Raw genomic sequence first — 24,853 nt, forward strand, 5'->3', positions numbered from 1 at the left:
GTACATTCCTGAACCTTCCTTTGGTAGAGACAACAGGGATGAGAGAATCTGATTTTTCTTAATCTATTATTCCAACAAAGTCGCAGGCAACTAACAGATTAAAGCATAGTTTTTATGGCGACAGCTACAAAGAAGAAAAGCTTTGGAAACTGAATTTATCACATTGCAGTTAAAGGATGGCGTTTACACACTGGATCAAGTGAGTAAGACTCACGGACCACGAAAGCAATTCAAAATTGGTATAAAAAAAAAATTGGTATCTATAGTTAAAGTTCTGCATATGCTTTAAGTTTCTGGCTCCATGCGAAATTGGTCAGATGAAATACGAATTAGTGAAAACAAACCTATAGCCTTTGCCATAGAAAGAAAAGGATATTGGGAAATCTCAATTTCCTTCCTCCCGTTTGAGCAGGCATATTTGGCTCTAGCCCGGTCTGTGTAGTTATGCGTAGATAATGCCAAAGGAATGCCTTGATAAATAAAATAATCTAGGTGGGGTGTGTGTGTGAGAGAGACACTTGTCATCACACACAATAGTGGTGGTTTTGTGAAATTCAATCCTATTGTAGTGAATTCCATTGGACTGGATGACGACTGGCCTCACTACTTTGCCCAGGGACACTCCCGCATCAATAAAACAAATGTGAGATCATGGCAACAATACAGCAGAATGTTGCTTCGCTGCTTCAACCTGCAATTTTGTAAATTGACGGAAGGAAATTATCTACTATATTTTAGGATTAGTTATTTGTTTTTGTCTTTTGGTGTGAAATGACTGAAATCATCCACCATATTTTAGGATTAGTTGTTTTTGCCTTTTGGTGTGAAATGACTGAAATCACAAAATATGCAGTTTTTCTTATCATGTTCTAATATTTTCAGTAAAGTAAAATGATCATTTGATCATATAATAAATGTGTAATTATAATTTTCATCAGGAGACTAAAATAGACGATATTTCTGTCAACTAATGAGAACAAGTCCCAAATGAGTGAAGTGGGAAAAAACCATATGTTTAAATTCTAAACAAAAAGTAATTTATGTTTCTATTTTTGAAACTCCCCAAAAGTTCATAATAGAAAAGCAATATAAGCTATTTTGGAATCATGCAAAACAGGCTTATACTATAGAATACAATTCTATATTTTTTTAAAAAGACTTATCTGGCTAACCTAATCAGTTCAAGACAAATACTAATAAGAAAAACTAACCAAGAAGAATAAAAGCCTTTTTTCATTGAATTATGCAACGAGTAACGTCTACACAGTTGCCTTAGAAAGACACTCTTTTAGAGTGTGTTACACAGACAGTTAAAAAGCACAAAGGTGAATGACTGGACACCATTTTGCTCTTAAAACAATAGGTTCTGAGTCCTGGGCTGAATTCTCAACAACTAAGGCATAAATAAAATATTAAGAAACACTAGGGGCCGGGGCAGCTGGGTGGCACATTGGGTAAGCCTTCGACTCTTGGTTTCAGTTCAGATCATGATCTCGGGGTCTGGGATGGAGCCCAGAGTGGGCTCCCTGCTCAGGGTGGAGTGAGCTTGAGTTTCTCTCTCCCTCTGCTCCACCCCCATTTGCTCTCTCCCTAAAATAGATCTTTAAAACAATCAAAAACAAAATATTGGCATTTAACGATCCAGTGGATCACAAAGAGGCACTGTTAAAGTGGATCATAGCTGATATTTACTTAAAAGACAGCAAAGATTTTGCATTGATAGAACTGCTTCATCCACTGTACTCACAGCTGTCTGATAATGACTCATATAATAAACTTCCAGTGATTTTTATCAAATAACTGTGATTGCTGTCCTCAGCCAGTAGCTCCTGTCTGCCTACCCCTGTACAAGCCACGGGTCAATTCATTATTAGGTTCCATAACTTCCAAATGTTGCTGATCAAGACAAGTTCAGCATAAATAATAGTGTCGAATACTAGTGATTCTAACTGCTTATCTATTTTTTGATTTTTATTTTTAAAATTTATTTTATTTCGTGTATTTATGTTGTGCTGCTGCTTGTCCGTTTTGGTCTCTTACTGTGTGAAACGCCAATGTTCTGTACTGTGGCCTTACCTAGAAATTTTACTACATACCTGTGTTTCTTTTTTTTTTTTTTTTTATTTATTTATGATAGTCACAGAGAGAGAGAGAGAGGCAGAGACACAGGCAGAGGGAGAAGCAGGCTCCATGCACTGGGAGCCTGATGTGGGATTCGATCCCGGGTCTCCAGGATCGTGCCCTGGGCCAAAGGCAGGCGCCAAACCACTGCGCCACCCAGGGATCCCCATACCTGTGTTTCTATAGATCCACATGATACATATAGTTTTTCATTATAAAAGTAATGCGTGCTCACTAGAAAAAGAATATACATGCCTTTTTCTATCATCTCTCTCCAGATGGTTTATCTATACTTTATGGAATAAAAAATACCATACCTATAGTTTTGAAGTCCTTTTAATTTGCATACGATGCTTTCACGTCCACAAATGCAGATCTCCATCACTGTCCTTCCGCAGTTACTCTGCTGAACTCCTTCAGTTTTGGGGCCATGAGCTCACGCTCTGGGCTTCGGCCCCTAAGTTAGGCGGTAGGGAGACCCCACCGGGCGGCTGCGAGGGGGAGAGGGCGGGCTCTGGAGACCTCTGCCTCTTCCCCATGCCCCGGCCTCCTCCTAACCCCCAGGACCCACGCCCCGCCCTCTCCCTCACCTGGGGGCCTCCCCGCCCTCTCCCTCACCTGGGGCCCTGCCCCACTTCCCTCCCTCACCTGGGGGGCTCTCCCCTGCTTCCCTCCCTCACCTGGGGCCCTTCACCCGCCCTTCTCCGGCACCTGGGGGCCCCACCCCCTCCTTCATCTGGGGGCCCTCCCCTGCCCCTCTCTCACCTGGGGGCCCCACCCCCTCCCTCACCGGGGCCTCGCCCCTCTCCCTCACCTGGGGGCCCCTCTCTGCCTCCTCCCTTCCCCGTGGGCCCTCCCCCGTGGGCCCTCCCCGCCCTCTCCCTCACCTAGGAGCCCTCCCCCGCTCCCTCCCTCACCTGGGGGCCCCACCCCCTCCCTCACCGGGGCCTCGCCCCTCTCCCTCACCTGGGGGCCCCTCTCCGCCCTCTCCCTCACCTGGGGACCCTCCCCGCCCTCTCCCTCACCTGGGGTCTCTCCCCTGCTTCCCTCCCTCACCTGGGGCCCTTCCCCCGCCCTTCTCCGGCACCTGGGGGCCCCACCCCCTCCTTCATCTGGGGGCCCTCCCCTGCCCCTCTCTCACCTGGGGGCCTCACCCCCTCCCTCACCGGGGCCCCGCCCCTCTCCCTCACCTGGGGGCCCTCCCCGCCCCCTCCCTCCCCCGGGGGGCCCCGTGCCGGGTTAGCCGCGATGGACCGGCCGCCGGGAAAGCGCGAAGCTGGGGGCGACTCCGGGGCAGCGCTCGGGCCCGACGCCCCCCAAGTGCGTCCGGTAGGACCTGCTGCCAACTGGGGATACGGAGCCCGCGAACCGCGGGCGGGAAGGGGCGGGGTCGCCTACGGGGCCGAGCAGGGGCGGCCGGGCTGGGGCGGGGCGCGGGGCTCGGCGGGCGGGGGGGGGGGAGCTGCGAGGCCCACGCGGGCCCGACAGGGAGCCCCGCAGGAGCCCGCCCGGCCGAGCACGCGCCCCCCCACCTGCAGGCCTCGGGCCTCGGGCGGCCTCCGCGGTCCCCCCCCGCCCCCCCCCTGCAGGGCCCGCGCTCGGCACGTTCCTCTGCGCGTGGAGGTGGCGCCAAAATGCAGAAGCGGCTCAGGCCCGCGGCTCCTCTCTTGCCCCCGAAGGCTTCCCCCTGGGCGCTGCTCGCTTTCCCGCCGCCCCCGGGAATCCGCTCCGGGGGGCTCGACCCGGCCCCGCTGCGCAGAGACGCAGGACGAGGGCACGAGGGTCGCGGTCACCTGCTGCGGGAAGCCCGGCCCCGGCCCCTGCCCCGGCCCCTGCCCCTACCCCTGCCCGTACCCCTGCCCTGGCCCCTGCCCGTACCCCTGCCCTGACCCCGGCCCCTGCCCCTGCCCTGGCCCGTGCCCGTGCCCCTGCCCCCGCCCCCACCCCTGCCCTGGCCCCTACCCCTGCCCCTGCCCGTGCCCCTGCCCCCGCCCCGTCCCCTGCCCCTGCCCCTGCCCGTGCAGCCTGAGACCAGCCCACGGTCGCCTCCCAGGGCCGCAGGGCCGCGGGGCCGGCCAGGGGTGAACATTCCAAAAGGCGGGGGATGAAGGAGGTCGGGGCTCTGCACGGCTCCCTGTTTCGGGAGGATTGAAGCCAGGTGGCTTTGGGGCTCCAGGTAGCTCGGGGGTTTGCAGCCTTGAGCGCCTACCTTCCCCCCTGCTCCTGCCGGGTGGGAGCCCACCGCGACCACCTCCAGTACCGATGCTGATGCTGCGGTCGGCCCTGCACGTGGCGCTCAGGGGGTCGCACAGCTGGCTGCAGTCTGATTGCAGAAGACAGTCTCCAAGTCCATTTTTTATTTTTATTTTTAAGTAGGTTCTATGTCTAGGATGAAGCCCCAACTGGGGCTTGAACTCCCAACCCGGAGATTAAGACCAGAAGTGGGACCATTAACCGTCTAAGCCACACATGTGCCCCTCCAAGTCTCATTTTCTTGAAACGTGGAGAAACCTAGCCCCTGAAGTACAGATGAGAGAGGGAGAGATTTTTAAAGGAAGTCAAATAAATGTGTAAATACTAAAAAAAAAAAAAAAAAAAAAAAATCAGGATCCAAGGAAAGTAAGTGAGGGAGGAAAGAAACTCAGCCCTGCAGGCCCTCCTTGTGTTGAAGGGCAGCATGTGAGCAGCTCTTCCTCCCCCGCCTCTTTCTCACATTCCTCTTTCCGCATACAGGGTACATGTTTCCCTTGCTTTGTCATAAGGAAGATTTCTGACAGGGTAACTGATTCTTTCCAGAAGCATATAGAAAAAGGGCTTCTCAGAGTCTGAGTGACTGAGCAGAATGGAAAAGGAGCTCTGTTCAGCTTAGTGGAAAACTTGAGGAAATCTGACAAGCTGCAGTGAGTAGATTGGCAGCAAGATCCACAGAGGAGATTGTTTTACGCCTTAACACTGCGAGGTTGGTGACACCAACAGTTGGTTCAAGGGCCATTTTCCCTGGTTCCTTTCTGGATTACTGGAAGGAGGGCAATTTGAAATTTCAAAAGGGATGCCTTTCCTTTTTTTTTTTTTTTTTAACTGCCTTTTTTAAAAAAAAAAAAAAAAAAAGCTTAGGGAAAAGGCTATCTCAGAAGAAAACCATCTTCTGTCCCCCTTTCCCTAAGCCACAGATGTCATATAAGCACAAGGTGGGGCATCCAGGTGGCTCAGTTCATTAAGCATCTGCCTCTGGCTCAGGTCATCTTCAGCTCAGGTCATGATCCCAGGGTCCTGGGATTGGGCTCCCTACAAAGCAGGAAGCCTGCTTCTCTCTCTTCCTGCTGTTCCCCCTGCTTATGCATGCTCTCTCTCTCTGTCAAATAAGTAAATAAAATCTTTAAAAAGAAACACAAGGCAGTTATTAAATTATTTTAATCAAATTGTTGCAAATGTTAATATGCATATTATAAAGATGAAACCCATTTTCTAACGAATTATATCCACTCTCTTGCAGAAATAGATGACAAGAGGGTAACCAACACACAAGCTGAAGTAAGTTTTCTTATATTTTGTATAAGTAGATGTTCATTAAAAATTAAATTACAAACACGATTAGTTAGGTTTAATATTTTTTTTAGGTTTAATATTTTATAAAAATATGTCATGTAAAAACTGGTTTGCTTTTCCTGAGTAAAGAAACAACAAAATGGGGTCATTAGATCTCTGCCCCTATGGTACTTTGGTTGTCAACCTACGAAATGCCAACCCCTGATAAAACTCGTACGATGAACCATTGCTTTAGTGGCAAGATATGGTATTGATATGTTCAACTTAGTGACTAGTTGTTTATGACCAACTACAGGCAGGGCCAAGGTCGGATCCTGGAGCAAGAAGCTGGGGAGCGGGCACCCCTGGAAGAGTCTGCTGGTCTGTGAAGCCACGAGCAGACCCCGAGGCTAGAGGTTCACATACGTGTGTAGGAGTTCAGAGGAGAGTTCCTATGGAAAATAGGAACCAGGGGAGGCTAGGGGAGCTGATAATGTAGGATAAATTGAATACAAGGACATAAGTAAACTCATGCTCAGGAATAGAACAACTATCACGTAGTGTGCAGGCATATTAGCCAATTCCCATGGCTGCATTAATCATAGAGCAATACCCAGAGGAAAATGTAGAAAGAACAAAATACCGAATAGTATCTCTTGAGACTTTTCTAAAACTTTAATGAGATTGTGTATTTGAAATACTTTGACAACAGAACTCATACATATAAAGCAGTTTTTATTGCTTAGTAAGTTTTACTACATGTTGCTAAACAAACTTTCCTGTAGGATTAATTTTCTGCTTGATCTTTGAATGTATATATGGAAATATACAAGAAATCCCAAAATGATTGCTTCTTGAAATCAACCAGATGAGACTGAATACAGTAAAGGAACGCCAGAAATATCAACCATCCACATGTTTAACATAATAAACTGGTGGTACTAAGACCTTCTATTCTGAAGAAATCTGCTCGTACCATTTGTTTGGTTGATACGGATTTGACAACTATTTAATTGAATTTTTTTTTTTTTTTACTTTTTAATATATTGTTTTTGCATCAAGCAAATGTCTATATCTTGATAATACCTTTGAGGGCAAATAAGCTTTAGTATGTACAAGGAAAGATACCTTAAATTCTATTTAACGTCATTGAAACAGCTTCTAGTTTTTCAGACTCTGTATATTCTTTCCAATACACCTAGAAAAATTCCCAAAGCCTAGAATAATTCCCCAAAAGTGTCTTGTAACTATTCATACCTGACCTTATCAAAGTAAAAATAATTGCTCTAGATACTAAAACTCATTGACGAAGACCCCTACCTTTGCCACATTGAAATATAAATCAACACACGACTAAAAAGGAATCTTTGACATAATCGGATTGGGGTGTAGATGGTGTATATGTATTTTATAATAATAAATAATATTATATATATTCACATATATACGAATAGTTTGTGGTTTTGGTCTCTAAATATGTTTCTGTGTTGCAATTTTTGTAATTTTTAATGCAAACATTCTCTCCGGTAAGAAGAGAGTCTTATTGGTCTCGTGTGCATAGGTAAGAGTGTTATGCAGCAGTTTGGTTAGGAGAGGACTTATTTATCTTTTGAAAAAAGAAGAGAATATTATCTCCACATTGTAATTCCAAGTAAATGGGGAAGATAGACTGAACGTGTCAATTCCAGAAGTTTACAAACTGGTATCACTTACCGAAGACCCTCATTATCTATGCAGAACCAATCAAAAATCCTTTGAGCAGGTATAGTTATCCCGTGGACATAGCTTTTGGAGTACACTTTGTTCTGGCACTTACGATTTTTCTCTCAAACAAAAGGGATTGGTGTCTCTTTTTTTTTTTCTTTTAAAAATAAATGAATGCTCTGAAGTGAGTAAAAGAGTAATTTCAAGACTGCAAGGGATGAAGGGTTTTCTGATAAAGTAGCTTTATATATCTGTTAAAACGGTGCTATCAGCGAACATGTGTATAATTTCTCGTTGATTTGAGTTGTATTTCATAACAAAGGGGAATCAGAAAGCTCTTTGAAATGTGGCACAATGTTTATCTCCCTCACAGGGCTAATTTTTATTCAAATAAGACTTTTCCTCTTTTCTCTTTGTTCACAGTCACAAAATGCATCCCCGAAGCAAAGGAAGCAGAGCGTGTACACACCACCGGCCATGAAAGGTACTGTTCAGGTACTGACTATGCGGGGTTGCTGTGAATGTTGAGTTCACGGCTGGCAGGCTAGGCTGTCTGTTTGCAAGGACCATAAGCTTGATCTAGTCTCAGCTCTACAGCTTGATCATGTGACTTTCAATAAGCTACTTTATCCACTGAAAGCTTAGTTTCATCAAGAATAAAATAGGTAGCTGAAGAAGGAATAACTAGAAATGTCTCAGAAATTCAGTCTGGAAATTCTCATTTTCCAAAATAATGACAGAGATTTTTCTTTTACCCTTCCTCACATATTTTCTTTGAAGGGATCTTTCCAGAATCCCTAATTACTCTTGCCAGTGTTGCCAGACGATTGCCATTTTTTTTTCTTGGCTTATGCAAAGTAGAGTAACTTGAATTTGGGGCAAATTTAATGTAAACTGTTGCCTCATTGCCTTGTATCAAGAGTAGCTCTAAGAAACCCAATCAAACAGCTATTCGCTGTACATGTAACAGCTGTTCAAATAACAACTAGAAATGCTAGCTCAGATCCTGGCATTTTCCCAAATTTCTCCCCCAAAACTGGAACTGGGAAAAGAACATCTAAGTGTGTCGGAATTCTGACTGACACCAGTTCCAGGGAAGGCTTCTTTTATTATTTAAAAAAATTTTTTTTATATTTTAAAGATGTCATTTATTTACTCATGAGAGACACAGAGAGAGAGAAGCAGAGACACAGGCAGAGGGAGAAACAGGCTCCCTGGGGGGAGCCCGATGCGGGACTCGATCCCAGGACCCCCCGGGATCATGACCTGAGCCAAAGGCAGACGCTCAAGCACTAAGCCACCCCTGTGCCCTACTTCTTTTATTTCTCACACAAAAATGTTCCTGACATGAGGCAGAGTGAGCTCTGTCCAGTAGCTCCTACTCCAGCCTGTCACTTGGGCTGTTGGCCCAGTGGCTCATCAAGCTCAGTTTCAACTACAAGAGAGGCCAGCTGAGCAGCTTCCTCTGGAGTCTGGAGAAATGTCTAAATTGGGAGTGAAATTTTCCACTCTGTATTCTCTCTAGATTTGAGGCTTTTTTTCAGGAAGGTGGAATATAAATGGACACATTAATAACTACTCTCAGTAAACTTCCTTCCTGTGCAGCTATAAAACACCATGTTTATTTGTTTGTAAGACTGCAGTAAATAACACAATCACCAGTATTGTACTTTATTCCGGGGTAATTATTTGAGACTATCAGGCTTCCCTCTCCTGAAAGATAAATATAATCATTTGAAGATATAGTTCCTATTGTAAGTCATCTTGTAATTTTAAGACACATCAGTTTTGGCATGAATGGGCAACAGTAAAAGATATATGTTCACTATTTAATGATTTCCTCTGTTCTATTTTGGGATGGCTTAACTAAATAAAGGAATACTGTTCTCATATCCTCGGAGAATAATAATATTATTTTTAAAGGAAATTCTTAAAATCGATGTCCCAGGAGCTTTCATTATATTTAGCTCTCAAATATCATAAGAATGTGGGATCCTAACATTTAGGGAAGTTAGTCATATTGCACATTTTCACATGTGACCTTACTACCGTCAGTCCCTCCAAGATGAACATTCAGTGACAGTCATATTGGTCCTGGGTTAAAGGCTTGGGAAAGCATAGTAATTCTTTCAAGAGGCTACCAGGCAGTTATTACAAGTTACTTAGGCCCTCTTGATAACCAATAAATACCTAGGTAAATCTCCTGCTTCTGATTAAAAAAAAAAAAAAAAAAAAAAAAAGGAAGAGAGAGAGAAAGCTAAATCCACATGTTTTATTCAGGCTACCTGTCCCCAAGAGCTAGAAATGAATATTTCAAGACGAAATTAAGCTATGGTAACATATGGTGCATTGTGAGCATATTAAGAAGCTTCAATCATAAGAAAGATGAATTAGCAAAGGAAATGTTATTGAGATGCTAAATACGATAATACAATTGCTCCGAAATGTGTAGTTCTTCAAATTGCAGTGGAGCATCATTATATGTTATTGAGTATAAAAAAAAAAAAAAAAAAAAGTTTGCTTGGAGAGCAAAGCAGAAACAGATGTGATTAATAGTTCTAAAAAAACTACTCTGACAAAAAGGCCAACCAGGATTTCATGAAGGACCCAGTAAATAACTGGTTAGTAAAACAAAACAAAGCAAAACAAACAAAACAAAAAACAAACTGGCCAAACTCCTTGCTTCCCCCTTCCTTTGCTCAGTCGTCAGGAGTTACCAGGTACAGAGGCCAAGGTGGCAGGAGGGCAAGATGCTACACCCCACCTATTTCTGTTTCATTTAACGCATGGACAGATTAGTCTCCTGTCTCCTAAGTGCATTTGGTTTTTCTCTTTCAAAAGTAACAGTGGCGCTTATGTCTCCACCAAGTTTCGGGAAACAGAGACATGTCCAGGTCTATATCCAAATGCTTCTGTTGTTCTAGTTTTAATTTTTCCCACTTCCCTCCCCTATGGTCAAAGAGAAAAATATGATTTGGTAAATTAATTACAATCCAGAATGGTGTATCAGTTAGGCTGGATTCTGAAGAAAGATCATCTCAAGGACCACTGGAATTATTGGGTGGTTGCCTTTTAGGGCCTCATACCTGGATCAATTAGTTTATGGCCAAGATGACAACATCATATGGTACAAGTATGACAATGTAAATGGAAGAATCTGTATATGGATCCCTTTTTTCAGCGATGTTTCATGGTTTGTCCACACATTTACTCTTAGAACGTAATAAACAGATTTAGTACTTGGTCTGCCTTTTTATTTATAACATTATAGGCATCCAATGTGTTCAAGGAGGTTACAGGTTAACTAGGGCAACTAGCCAGTGATGACTGAGTTTTTTCCAATGCATCTAACCTCAGGGTACCATATTGGCAACGTTCTCTTGAGGATTCCAGCATATTAGGCCTGGGGTGGAGCCAGATAATCAAAATCTCCAAGTGATTCTGCTATAGTAAGTCTAAAGATTGACCAGACTCAAATATCCAATCACCTACCTAACATGTCTCATGGAGATCAAAGAGATAATGAGATCAAAATTAGTAAGTTCAAGACTGACCTTGGAATCTTCTCAACGCCAAATCAGTTTGTCTTGCACTGTTTCCCTTCTCAGCAAGTGGAATATCTATCTGCCTACCTGTGTATTGCTGAGTTCTGAGAGCTTCCAGGGGCCCCTCCTTCTCTTTCACTCTCTTCAATAGTGGAACACTAGTTCATGGGTTTCACCCCATTAGCCCTCTTATGTTTCCCACTTTCTTATCTTCGACGTCACCACCATATTTCAAATCAATCACAATCAATCACAATCACAAGGAAATAGGCATACCTCAGAGGTATTCTAAACCACTGCAATAAAGCAAATCAAATGAATTTTTTAGTTTCCCACTGCTTATAAAAGCTGTTTATACTATACTGTGGTCTATTAAGTGTGCAATAGCATTATGTCTAAAAAAATAATGTATATGCTTTCATTTAAAAATACTTTGTTGCTAAAAAATGCTAGCCATCATCTGAGTTTCCAGCACCCCATAATCTTTTGCTGGTGGAGGGTCTTGCCTCCATATTGATGGCTGCTGACTGATCAGGGTGGTAGTTGCCAAAGGCTGGGGTGGCTATGGCAATTACTTTTTTTTTTTTCTTTCAGATTTTTACTTATTTATTTTGGAGAGAGGAGAGTGCAAGTGAGTGCAAGCAGGAAGAGGGGCAGAGGGAGAAGGAGAAAGAGAATCTTGAGCAGACTCCCTGCTGAGCATGGAGGGCATCCTGGGGGCTTAATCTCATGACCCTGAGATCGTGACCTGAGCTGAAATCAAGAGTCAGATGCTTAACCGATTGAGCTACCCAGGAGCCCCTGTGGCAATTTCTTAAAATAAGACAACAATGAAGTTTGTCACATCAATGGTCTCTTCCTTTCACAAATGATTTCTCTGTAGCATGTGACGCTGTTTGAGAGCATTTTACCCACAATAGAACTACTTTTGACCTTGAAGTCAATCTTTCCAAACCCTGCCACTTTTTATCAACTAAATTTATGTAGTATTCTATGTCCTTTGTTGTCATTTCTACAATCTTCACGGCATCTTCACTGGGAATAGATTTCGCCTCAAGAAACTACTTTCTCTGCTCATCTGTAAGAAGCAATTCCTCATTTCTTACGGTTTTATTATGAGGTTAGAGCAATTCAGTCCCATCTTTAGGCTCTACTTCTAATTCTAGTTCTCTTGCTGTTTCCACCACATCTTCAGTTACTTCCTCCATGGAAGTTTTGAACCCCTCAAAGTCAACCATGACAGTTGGAATCAACTTCTTGCAAACTCCTGTTAGTGTTGATATTTTAACCTCTTCCCATGAATCATGAATGTTCTCAGTAGTACCTAGAATAATGAATCCTCTCCAGAACCTTTTTGATTTGCTTTACTCGGATCTATCCGAGGAATCATTATCTATGGCAGCTAGAGCTTAATGAAATGAGTTTCTTGATTAATAAGACTCAAAAGTCAAAATTACTCCTTGACCCATGAGCTACAGAATGTATATTGCATTAGCAGGCATGTTAATCTTGTACATCTCCATCAGCACTTTTGGGTGGCCAAGTGCATTGCCATTGAGCAATAATCTTTTAAAAGAAATCTTTTGTTTTTTTTTCTGAGCAGTAGTTCTCAGCAGTGGGCTTTAAAATATTAAGTAAACTATTTTATAAACAGAGGTGCTGTCTTTCATGCTTTGTTTTTACATTTATGGAGTATAGGCAAAGTAGATTTATCATAATTCTTAAGGGCCCTAGGATTGTCAGAATAGTAAATGAGCTTTGGCTTCAACTTAAAGTCACCAGCTACATCCTGGTGTAAATGAGCTTTGGCTTCAACTTAAAGTCACCAGCTACATTAACCCTAACAGGAGAGCCAGCCTGTCCTTTGAAGCTTTGAAGCCAGGTATTGACTTTTCTTCTCTAGCTCCGAAAGTCCTAGAAGGCATGTTCTTCCAAAAGAAGGTGTTTCATCTACATCGAAGATCTGTTGTTTAGCCACCTTCATTAATGATCTCAGTTAGATCTCCTGGAAACTTGGTACAGCTTCCACATCAGCACTTGCTGCTTCACCTTGCACTTTGATGTTATGGAGATGGCTTCTTTCTTTAAACCTTAGAAGCCAGAGGCTTTTGGGTGGCTCAGTCGGTTAAGCGTCCAATTCTTGATTTCACTTCAAGTCATGATCTCAGAGTCGTGAGATGGAGTTCCACATGGGGCTCTGTGCTGGGTATGGAGCCTGCTTAAGATTCTCTCTCTTCTCCCTCATCCGCCCCTCCCCCAGCCTTGCTCATGCATGTTCTTTCTCTCTCTTAAAAAAGAAAAAAAAAAAAAAACCCTCGTAAACTTACCTCGGCTAGCTTCAGGCTTTCCTTCTACACCTTCCTCACCTCTCTCAGCCTTCATAGAACTGAAGAGAGTTAGGGCCTTCCTCTGGATTAGGTTTTGGGTTAGGGAATATTGAGACTGGTTGGATCTTCTATCCAGACCACTCAAACTTTCTCCATATCAGCAATAAGACCGTTTCATTTTTTTTTAATCGTGTGTGTATGTGTGTATGTGTATGTGTTCACTGGGTACCGCTTTAAATTTCCTTTAAGAATTTTTCTTTACATTCACAGTTTGGCTAACCCAGGCTCAAGAGGCCTAGCTTTGGACCTAGCTTGGCTTTTGACATGTCTTCCTCACTAAGCTTAATCATGTCTAGTTTTTTTATTTAACCTGAGAGACTTAACAGCTCTTCCCTTTCACTTGAGCACTGAGAGGACTTGTGGGGTTATTAACTGGCCTAATTTCAATATTGTTGTGTCTCAGGGAATAGAGAGGCTCAAGAAGAAGGAGGGAGAGACGTGGGTGACAGCTGTTCAGTGAAGTAGTCAGAACACACATATCTTTCAGTTAAGTTCACCAGCTTATGCGGGCACGGTTCATGGCTCTCCAAAACTATTATAGTAGTAACATCAAAGATCCCTAATCACAGATCACCATAATATAGTAGCAATGAAAAAGTGAAATATTGTGAGAATTGCCAAAATGTGATAGACACAAAGCGTGCAAATGCTATTGAAAAAACTGTACCAATAGACTTACTTAATGCACGGTTGCCACAAACCTTCAATCTGTAAAAACAAAAAACAAAACAAAACATAGTATCTGCGGTGTGCAATAAAGAGAAGTGCAAGAAATCAAGCTATGCCTGTACCGGGTTGCTCAACAGCTAGTCTTTCTCTTGCCTCCCATGAGTTTTCTATACTGTAGCCAAAGTGAACTTTTATATGCTATTTCTTCAGTTAAAACTCATTAATAGCTCCCCTTTGCCATTGGGTAAAAACCCTATTCTAGAGGAAAGTTTTCAAAGCTTCCTGGACCATGGCTCCAATCTGTCTCTGCTCTCCTCCACTGAGTCCCAGACGTCTGGCATTCTGCGAGCTTCTGAAGGCACCAAGCTCTTCACGGGTACACGAAAGAGTCACACATTCTTCCCTTCACCCAGAATGTTCTTCTCCGCCTCCTCCTTGTCCTCATTCTTCATTGGATAACTCCTACTTATCATTCAAGCCCTGTCCTTAAAGATCAGTTTCTGAAAGGCGCTTTTGCTAACCCTCCAGTCTAAATTTTCTATAGCTATAAACTCCCTATTGATAGTTGTCATCTCTAGAGTTCTTTCATAGCAAGTACATATGAGGCCCAGCTATATACTATATACTATATACTATATACTATATACTGGCCACAGGGGCAGCGTCAATTTTATTTAGTACCGTATCTGCAGGGCTTCACATAATGCTTGGGACATGAGCAGTGCTTATAAATGTATTTTTAAATAGTTTTTAAAATATGCCTAATGCACAAGTATTGGTGAATGAATCATCTCCTAAGGATATTACCTTCTCTCTGGTCTGTTAGAAAGAACTTTTTTCTGTTGAAGTCTCTAGAAATTTGTGTCCATGTATTGTTTTATATCTTGTTACTATTTGTGGCAAATTTCAAAATGACAACTATTTAAATATTTCAGGACATCTAATGGGTCCTCACCTCACCCTTAATTTGCTTCTTTCAAGGTTAAAATAATCACCATGTCAATCATGCCTCCCATTCAGCTTTTTTCACATTCTTTCTTGATCTCCTAATAAGCTGCACTTTACCTATATCGTTCTAAAAGTGCATCATTCACTAGCAACCTTATATTTAAGTGTGGTTTGATCGGAATAGAATACAGACTTCAATTATGCTTATCCCCTCCTTCCACCCAGATTATTTCATTCTAATAATGCAACCTAAAATCTTACTAACGTTTTCTGTCATCCATATATGTTGATGAAAAATAGCGAATCAAAACTTTCAAGCCTTTCTTACGTATTGCTTTTAAACCCTCTTATTCACCATGCATTTCCCATTTTAGCATTATGTTCTTTTTTAACCAAAAAGTAAGACAGTGCTGTCATCCCAATTGAATTTCCTCTTGTTAGAATCAGGCTGTCACATGAATATGTCATATTTTGTATTGTGATTCTTTCATCCCTTTCTTATCTCAATCGTGTGTCACCACAGATAAGATAAACTTATCTTTGGTATTTTTATCCACACTTGTAATAAACATATCAAACAGAACAAGGCAAAGAGAGGGCCTTGTAGAACACATCTCTCTCTCTAGTTGCTATCAGTCCTCCTGGAAGCCACCATTCAACCAATTATCAAATAGACTTATATATCAGGGCTCCATCCCATAAAGCCAGAGGATATCATGATTATTATTGTTAGATATATTGTTGTGTTTCAGATATTTTGTGCTGACTACATTTTTTCATCTGTGCAGATGAGTCATGAATTTATAATGCATATGATTCACAAAAATGACAGAAGTTGAAGTTTGCATGGAAAACAGACTTACTTTTCCATTACCCTTTGCAATATAATGCTTTATAATTATATAAGTAGAAAGTTCTGAGGATTATCAGGAAAATGACAGCTGACTACTGAATACTCAGTGTGGACGTTTTTGGTGTTTATTTGGTGGTCAGCCTTGCAATTTACAGCACAGCCAATTAAATTATTGTTGGAGAGCTGGAATCGTGTTTTCAGAAAAGCAAAGTAGGTTTGAGTCTTGGGACAGGAAATAGCTGACTCATTTCCATCCTCATTTTGTGTGTGTGTGTGTGTGTGTGTGTTTTACTGGAATGCAAATGCCTTCAACTGAAGAGAGCAAAGCAAGTGCTATCGATTTAAAAAGGAAATTTGAACGCAAAGCGAAGCAGCTGGCTCAAAATGGCATTGTATAGCAGGCTCTATTAGGATTGCATTACCATTTTTAATGCATAGCAAGTCAGATGTTATGTGTACTTCTGAAAAAGATCTTCCTCTCATTCTTTTTAATTTCTCTAAAGCCAAGTTTTGATTACTTCAGTGTCCAGAGATTGTTCTTCTGGTATGTCAAAGACATCTTTGAATGCTTGCAGCATTGGAACTCCTACGTTCTATTTTCTCCAAGGATGGTTGGGATCTTGATATTTTACCCTAATCCAGCCTCTTTTCACACTTAAGCAATAAATGCAAATAAGGAATAACCTAAGATAGGAAACAATACGAAGGTTCAATAGGTTTTATTATTTTTATAATTTTTATATTTTTTTAAGATTTATTTATTTATTCATTCAGAGAGAGCGAGAGAGAGGCAGAGAGACACAGGCAGAGGGAGAAGCAGGCTCCATGCAGGGAGCCCGACGTGGGACTCGATCCCGGGTCTCCAGGATCACACCCCGGGCTGCAGGCGGTGCTAAACCACTGCGCCACCAGGGCTACCCTCAATAGGTTTTTAGAGGGTGGTAGATGACAGCAGCAAGGATGTGACACGTCATAATAACTGAGGGATAATCTTCAAGTCAGGGAAAGCCATTGATCATAATAATTTTACCAGACCTGACATGAGGGGGCATGGACTTTGAGGGCCAAGTGATCAGGGTTCAGACCTCAGCGCCACTGTTTATTAACTGTTTGGCTTCAGCAACTCAATTAGTTTAACCTCTCTTGTCTCATCGGTAACATGTTGATGATAGGATCGCTGTAGAGACATAATGAAACAATATATAAAAGAGACCGTTTGGAACACGCATGGAATATGCCGCAACTACTTCAAAACTTCTTTGAACCCTGGATGAAAAGTCAGGTGCACTCCTTTTCCATTTCCACTGCGCCCTGAAGAAGGGAGGAAGGAACCCAGGAGAAGGATGGAAGAGGGACAAAAGGACTTTGGGGAAAATGAAATCCCTGCCAGGATTTTGCTCTCATCTTGGCAGGAATGGAAAAGCCAGAGTTAGAGGTGCCCTAATCCCATAAGGTGCCATCTATCTAAGAGTGCCCATCCTTTAAGCATATGGATTATTACCCAGCTTTGCAACATTTGCTCCACTTTTATTTTCACCTGTCTCAAGTTCATTTGTGCAGGTAGGCTTTGATCTTTCCTTTCCTTTCCTTTTCGACAAAATCCAGCTGGCTTTTCCTTTATTTCACCTCAGACGCTATGTCCCTTATTTCTCAACTAACAACCCTTTCAAAAGTATTTATGCTTAATTTATAAATCTTGTATTTCGGGATTCCTGGGTGGCACAGCGGTTTGGTGCCTGCCTTTGACCCAGGGCGCGATCCTGGAGACCCGGGATCGAATCCCATGTCGGGCTCCCGGTGCATGGAACCTGCTTCTCCCTCTGCCTGTGTCTCTGCCTCTCTCTCTCTCTGTGACTATCATAAATAAATTAAAAAAAATTTTTTTTAAATTTAAGTCTTGTATTTCAAAAAAGCATAAGAACAAAGTTATGGTTAATGGTGAATTTAGGGATTGCTAAAGATTATGCAATATATATACATGTCTAGCTGGAAGGATGAACAAGAATCACATCATATCAATCCAGCCTGAAATTAGCCAACCAAGGTAGATTAACAATGATTATATTGAGTTGTTACCAATTTTTCCCTCCTGATGTCAAGCCTCTTGTCATTGTGACTGAAGAAATACTCAGAAGCAATAAGCCAGCCAGTTCTTATCACCCCCTGCACAGTGAAAATTAAAGACAGAAAGAGAATTAGCAAGATCTTTTAATTTCTCTTCAGGCAATCTCTACCATACTACATTCTTTTTTTAAAAAACATTTCTGGGGATCCCTGGGTGGCGCAGCGGTTTGGCGCCTGCCTTTGGCCCAGGGCACGATCCTGGAGACCAGGGATCGAATCCCACATCGGGCTCCCGGTGCATGGAGCCTGCTTCTCCCTCTGCCTATGTCTCTGCCCCTCTCTTTCTCTCTCTGTGACTATCATAAATAAATAAAATTAAAAAAAAAAATAAAAAAAATAAAATAAAAAACATTTCTGTCCTTCTCTGGGCATTTTCCAGGTATTCACATTTGCCTTTCTAAGCCTTGGCTTTTTTGTTTGTGCTGGCTCGATTTATTTACTGTGTAGGGGAGGGCTTACGTAGGCAACTCAAGAAACATTTTAACAGATTTCTAGATAACAAGGAACTTTCTGAAGATCACAAGTCTTGCTTTTGAAAAAAAGAGTGCTTCTATTTCTAGATCCACTTCTTTCGCTTTCCTTCAATTTCTTCCACTACGTATTTGTTCATCTTTCCTCATATCTTTAAATGCAGAGGCTGGTGTCAGGGTAGAGAACTGATCTGAGAATGTCCCTTTCTTGAAAGCGACTCTGATGTCTTTTTTTTTTTTCTTTCTTTTCTGAGTGAAGCAAGAGGAAAATGCCAGCAAGTATGAGTGGACTTCATATTTTATAGCATTGTCCATGATTATTAGGCTGAGAGGTCCAAAGGACCTGGAAATGAATTCAATTGCAACTTTAATATTTGGGACAAGAAACTTAATCCCACGTGGTGCTACTTATACTTTGCAAAGGAGACCGCTGTTTGCCAATATGGTTCCATTCACGTATTTGTATATATTTACCTATTTTTAAACTAGTGTTTTTAATTTACATTGCTCTATAAATAACAAGCAACTTTAAAAATTGCTTCCTATCTTAGAAGCAGGGAAGGAGATGAACTTTTGCATTTGGTTGGAACAGATGAGTAAAGATACAGTGTCAAGGTTTTTTCCACATACGTCCATGGTAAACGTCAGCTGTGTAAGCACTGATCATATACCGCCACAAGGCACAGACGAGCTTCTCCCGTGTATCAAATACTGCAATAAAGTGTTGTTTCTACAGAGATGGAAAGCAAAGTCCCTGCCCAATGGGAGACCAGTCTAAAGGAAGCAACATTTAAGTAGACAGGTAGAGCACATCCAAGTGAATCCTTGAATAGGGATCTGACAAAGTGATCAGAGGACCTGAGAAGACTTCACTGGGCCTGGGGGACCGGAGAGTGAAGCCACTTTCCTATCACAGAAGGAACAGTCGTCTTTCCACATGTGCCTGGAGAGTAAAACGGGCTGGGTCATGGAAACGTGGAATACGTAGCGCACCATTTTCATCCCACCCGTTCATATGAACTTGAAAAGCATTTAAGATGACACCCTAATGCAGAGAGTGAAGTCCTGCATGGGTCATCAGGCGGGCCTCTGCGGCGGTACCGAGTTTAACTAGGCCCCACCAATGGACTGTGCCCACAACACTCTCCAGAGCAGTTGGAAACCCTTGTGCGTTTGATTGCAGTTTAAAAGTTGTGGTTCACATCTTTGTCTTTCCTCTTAATAATATCGCTTTTAAAACAGTAATTTCCAGCTCAAATTACACTTTAAGGATAAACTTTATATTTCAGAACAGCATTAGATTTTCAGGAAAATTATGATGATAGTTCGAAGTTTCCATGCACCCTGCATCCAGTTTCTCCTATTGTTTATACCATGTGTTAGTGTGGTACATTTTTTATAATTAATAAACTGATACTGATACATTATTATTAACTACAGTCCATATTTTATTCATTGCTGTTTAGTTTTTGCCTAATGTCCTTTTTCTGTTCTAAGATCCCTGGGTGGCTCAGCGGTTTCACGCCTGCCTTTGGCCCAGGGCGCGATCCTTGGGTCCCGGGATCGAGTCCCGCATCGGGCTCCCTGCATGGAGCCTGCTTCTCCCTCTGCCTGTGTCTCTGCCTCTCTCTCTCTCTATGTCTATCATAAATAAATAAAAATAAATCTTTAAAAAAAAAAAAAGATACCCTCCAGGACACCACATTTACATTTAGTTATCAAGTCTTCTTTAGTCTCCTCTTGGTTGTGACAGTTTCTCAGACTTTCCTTGTTTTTGATGACTTTGATAGTTTTGAAGAATACTGGGCAGGTGTTTTCTAAAAGGTTCTTCTATTGTAATTTGTCTGATGTTTTTCTCTGGATTAGACTGGGTTTGTGGGTTTTGGGGAGAAAAACTGCAGATACAAAGTGACCTTTTCATCTCATGATATCCGGGGTAACCTGACTTACCACTGTTAATGTTGCCCTCGATCACTGGCTGAGGTGGCATTTCGCAGGATTTTCTAGTAAAGTTACTTTTTTTTTTTTTTCACTCTCTTTCCATACTGTATTCTTTGGAAGGAAGTCACCATGTGTAGTTCACACTTAAGCAGTGGGAAGTTGTGTTCCGCCTTCTAGAAGGAAATGTATAAATTATTTGGAATTCTTGTGCACAGGACATTTGTTTCTTCTCCATTTCTTAATTATTCAACCATTTATTTTTATCAGTATAGAGTCATGGATATTTATTTTATACTTAATAAACCAGCACTACTTTATTTTGTTGCACAAATTATTCTAGGTTGGGATCTGGGGAGCTTTCCCATTTAATTCCTGTTTCCTTTGACATACCCATTACTATGGGGGTTTTGTTGTTGGTTTATTTTTTTGTTTGTTTGAGCATATTCTTCTGGCACTTCAAGATCCTCTAGGTTCATCTATGTATTTCCGACCCCTGTCTTAGAATCAGCCATTTCTCCAAGAAGCCCTCATGTTACAATGCTATTTTTCATTTGAGTCAGTATACTATAAAACGTATGTTTGCACCAGCACATAGTTACTAAAGATAGAGAAATCTATCTCTTGTTCTGCAGAAATTTATGTGGATCATATCCATTAGGGTTTAGGAGGGTTAATGCTATACTATCAGCATACAGATGCACACACTCCACTCTTATTAATGCTAATGGAAGTTCCAGGAAGAAAAAAAAAAAAAAAAAAACAGCGCCTAAGAACAGATGTTGTCTTTATGGGCTTGCCTTCCTTCATTTAAAACCTAATACAATGTTTTCTGGGATGACATTTGTATTACTGTTTTATAGAAATGGAGTTAGTAATAGATTTGCAGCTTTCTTGGAGATTGGCTATTTGCTTTGCTTTAAATCTTTTTAAATTTTAAAAAGTAACATTTATAACACCTTATACTTGTGTTGTGCTGCCACATACATGCTTTCGTATAGTTTATTTGTTTTTACAGCAAACGTGTAAGATAAGTAGGATCTTTTATTTTAGAGGAAAGTGAGGGTCACAGAAGAGCAGGATTCCTGTGTTAAAGGTCATTCTTCTTTACAAGGCTAACTTGTGACATGAGCCTTTTTTTTGCTTTTCTGTTGGAATAACACTAGGCCTCATGTTTTCCATTTACTGTACCCATCTATCCTGCTTGCCCTAATAGAATCCAGTGATCCCTCAAACTCATAACTTAATGGAAAGTTTTTACAAGGTCTTTTATACCAAAGTTCCTACAGAATGCTTAGCACCTTTGTTTTTAATTATTTTGTATTTTTTAAAAAGATTTTATTTATTTATTCATGAGACACAGAGAGAGAGAGAGAGAGAGAGAGAGGCAGAGGGAGAAGCAGGCTCCATGCAGGCAGCCCGACACAGGACTCGATCCTGGGCCTCCAGGATCACGCCCTGGGCCAAAGGTGGGTGCTCAACCACTGAGTCACCCAGGGATTCCCAATTATTTTGTATTTTAAACTCACAGCATGAGCCCCTATAGAATAACACTTTTGTACCCAGACTAAGCTTGCATTTAATCTTGTCTCTCTCCAACCTACCTTCCCCCTAACCTCTGGCAGCTGACCACACATACCTGACCCCATGACTTTTTGTTTTACCTTTCAAATGCATACCAATTCCTTTAGAATGAGGCCCTGGCAAGAATGTGCAAGGCTGTTCAAATCTAGCCCCTCATACCTGTCTAGCCTCATCTCCTGCCACTTGTATTTCAGGCCCCAGCAATGCTGAGTATACTGAGTTCCTTGAAAATAAATCATGGTTTCTAGCCTGAGCATTTGCTCTGCAGCTTCATTTGCATCGAAGGCTTCCCCCTCCCCTCTTCTAAATTCTTTGAGCTGTGCTAGTTCGAGACTCAGAATACATTATACACACCTATTTGTATGTATCCGTAATCCCACTGAGCTCAACTGAATTCCTAGAGGACAGAACCAACACCTTATTTGTCTTCCACTTGTCTTGCAGAAGGCTCTTGGTAAATGCTGAATCAGTGAGTGAATAATCTTTCTGGTTTAAAAATGAGAATTTAATAGCTTAATTTTAGCCACGTGGAAAAAAATTTTATGAATTTCTGGTGTGTATTTTGTTTGCCCACTTACTCATTCTACAGCCATGGATAGAGTGCCTGCTCTCTGCCGGGTCATGTATGAGGCTCTGTGAGTTCAGGATGAGTTAAATGCAGCCTCTGTCCCTAGGATAAATGTAGTCCAGTGAAAAAGCAAGTTGTGTAAAAAAATAACAGTAAATTCCATGACATTAAATGAACAGCAGTATTTGCATGCAGAGGAGGGACTTGCTAGCTGTCCCTGTCACAGAGAGTGCAGACTTCAAAGAAAAGATGAACCCCATCTGTTTGTTGGAGGGAATGAACAAGATTTTCATAGAGAAGCCTGAGGGGTGGATTCCAGGCAAAGAATGGAGCAGGTGGGAGGCACAAATGTGAAAGAGCTCGTGAACCTGGAACTCTGTGGAGCTGGGGGTGGAACAAGTGGAGGAGAGAACTCTGGAGAGATTCTGGGGACTTGTCAAACAAAGGTCCCATGTGTCGTGTGCCCTGGTGTTGGGAATTTATCCCAAGATGTCAGAGGACTTCTGGACAGTTCTTAAGGTTCCATGATATGTTACCATGTTCTTTTTTTTTTTATTTTTTATTTATTTATTTATTTATTTTTATTTATTTATGATAGTCACTCAGAGAGAGAGAGAGGCAGAGACATAGGCAGAGGGAGAAGCAGGCTCCATGCACCGGGAGCCCGACATGGGACTCGATCCCGGGTCTCCAAGATCGCGCCCTGGGCCAAAGGCAGGCGCTAAACCGCTGCGCCACCCAGGGATCCCCTGTTACCATGTTCTTTTGAGTGCTTTGAAAGTGTGGGTAAGGGGAAGGGACAAAGAAGTTGACTTACAGAGCTAATTTTTAAAGATCAGTCTACCTTAGATTTTATTTGTCTCCGTTCATCTGCCTGTTCCCAATACTTATTTATATAAAAATGGCTAACTGCTAGTACCAGCCTCACTTTCTTTTTCTTTAATGCATTTAGACTTTCTAAAAAATCGTTATGACCTGTGAGAAGCTGAAATAGTCATCGTATTATGTTCCAAAATAAGTTAATGAAAATCCAATTAGTAATGTGTTAAAATATAAAAATGTCAAGATCAATTGAGCAACTTGTACTTAATGGGGGTAAGTTTAAGATAGGATTACATTCTTTACAAATTTGTGCCAGTCTATGAAACTTTTCTAAACATGTTCCCTCATAAAACTTAATATTCTTGTCTAAACCTTTAAAAAAAAAAAAAAAGTCTGAACCTCAAGATACTTTCTTAAAGTTTCATTAATTCTTTTCTCAAAAGGTCCTTGTGGCAAAATAGCCCACCTTTGGTTGCCAGAGCTGGTTGCACTCTTTCTGTGGCGTGATTATTATAGGGTAGCAGAGGTATCAGTGTTGCTGTCAATCAGTATAGGAATATTTATTTAACTCAAACTCTGTGCTGAAGCTCTGAGCTGTGTGTTACTTTATTTTTTTTTTTTAAATGTCTCTTTTTTATATATATATATTTTTTATTTATTTATGACAGTCACACACACAGAGAGAGAGAGAGAGAGGCAGAGACACAGGCAGAGGGAGAAGCAGGCTCCATGCACCGGGAGCCCGACGTGGGATTCGATCCCGGGTCTCCAGGATCGCGCCCTGGGCCAAAGGCAGGCGCCAAACCGCTGCGCCACCCAGGGATCCCTGTGTGTTACTTTAAATGAATGACCCAGATCAAATTTTGAGGAAGGTTTACTATTTTGGTTTTTTCTTAAAGGACAAAATACCAAGTAGGAGAAAGAATGTCCAAAGGTTACAGTTTCAGGAAATTACTAGGCCTACAAGATAAAAATTACATGATAAGCGCTGCATTTATGACCTGTATTCGACATCCCTTCCTTTCTGGGATAATCACCAATGGGAGCCATGCGCCATGCTGTGCTTTCCTTATGCTTCATAGTTATGCTGAAGCTATCTTTTTTTGGGGGTGGGGGGTCTTTTTAACAGAAATTTTACTCACTGCATTCTTGAGTAACTTTGTAAGATTTTCTTCTCAAAAACCATACTTAAAATTATCTTATTGAGGGATGCCTCACTGGCTCCATCTGTAGAGCATGCAACTCTTGACCTAGAGGTTGTGTTCGAGCCCCACGTTGGGTGCAGAGATTACTTAAAAATTTGTTTACAAGTCTTTAAAAAAGCATCTTATTGATATCTGATTAGCCGTCATAGGGCAAGGCTCTCACATGTTTCCATCAGTATAATAGTCAAAAGACAGCTTAGCTTTCAATACAGCTGGACTAGAATTGACAAAAGACTTTGAGTGTTTGAGATTATGAAATTACATCATCCTGCCTCTTCTGCATCTGAGCCCATTGCTCAGTCTATTATTAAATATTTAATTCCTTATAGCTTATTGGTCCACCTAGACCCTGGCAGTCTAGAGGTAAATAAATAAATAAATAAATAAATA

General features: G+C 41.8%; 1 protein-coding gene and 1 long non-coding RNA gene across 21 annotated transcripts in view; one reads left to right on the top strand and one right to left on the bottom strand.

Annotated features, from left to right (window-relative positions):
* Positions 1-3,374, bottom strand: part of LOC102155256 — a 130,415-nt gene extending 127,041 nt beyond the window's left edge. For 14 of the 17 annotated variants that reach the window (XR_005384831.1, XR_005384828.1, XR_005384825.1 and 11 more), the window contains exon 1: positions 2,439-2,691. This is a non-coding gene — a long non-coding RNA (uncharacterized LOC102155256). The other 3 variants (XR_005384824.1, XR_005384823.1, XR_005384826.1) reach the window with 3 other exon arrangements.
* PPP1R1C (protein phosphatase 1 regulatory inhibitor subunit 1C) overlaps positions 1-24,853 on the top strand; it is a 118,108-nt gene that overhangs the window by 47,486 nt on the left and 45,769 nt on the right. For 2 of the 4 annotated variants that reach the window (XM_038585036.1, XM_038585035.1), the window contains exons 3-4: positions 5,615-5,652; positions 7,774-7,834. In XM_038585036.1, coding sequence (XP_038440964.1) covers positions 5,615-5,652; positions 7,774-7,834 — 99 coding nt within the window. Of the gene's footprint in view, positions 1-5,614; positions 5,653-7,773; positions 7,846-24,853 lie in introns of all 4 variants that reach the window. The other 2 variants (XM_038585037.1, XM_038585038.1) reach the window with 1 other exon arrangement.

This window comes from Canis lupus, chromosome 36 (genome assembly GCF_011100685.1).
Source record: "Canis lupus familiaris isolate Mischka breed German Shepherd chromosome 36, alternate assembly UU_Cfam_GSD_1.0, whole genome shotgun sequence".
Taxonomy (NCBI): domain Eukaryota; kingdom Metazoa; phylum Chordata; class Mammalia; order Carnivora; family Canidae; genus Canis; species Canis lupus.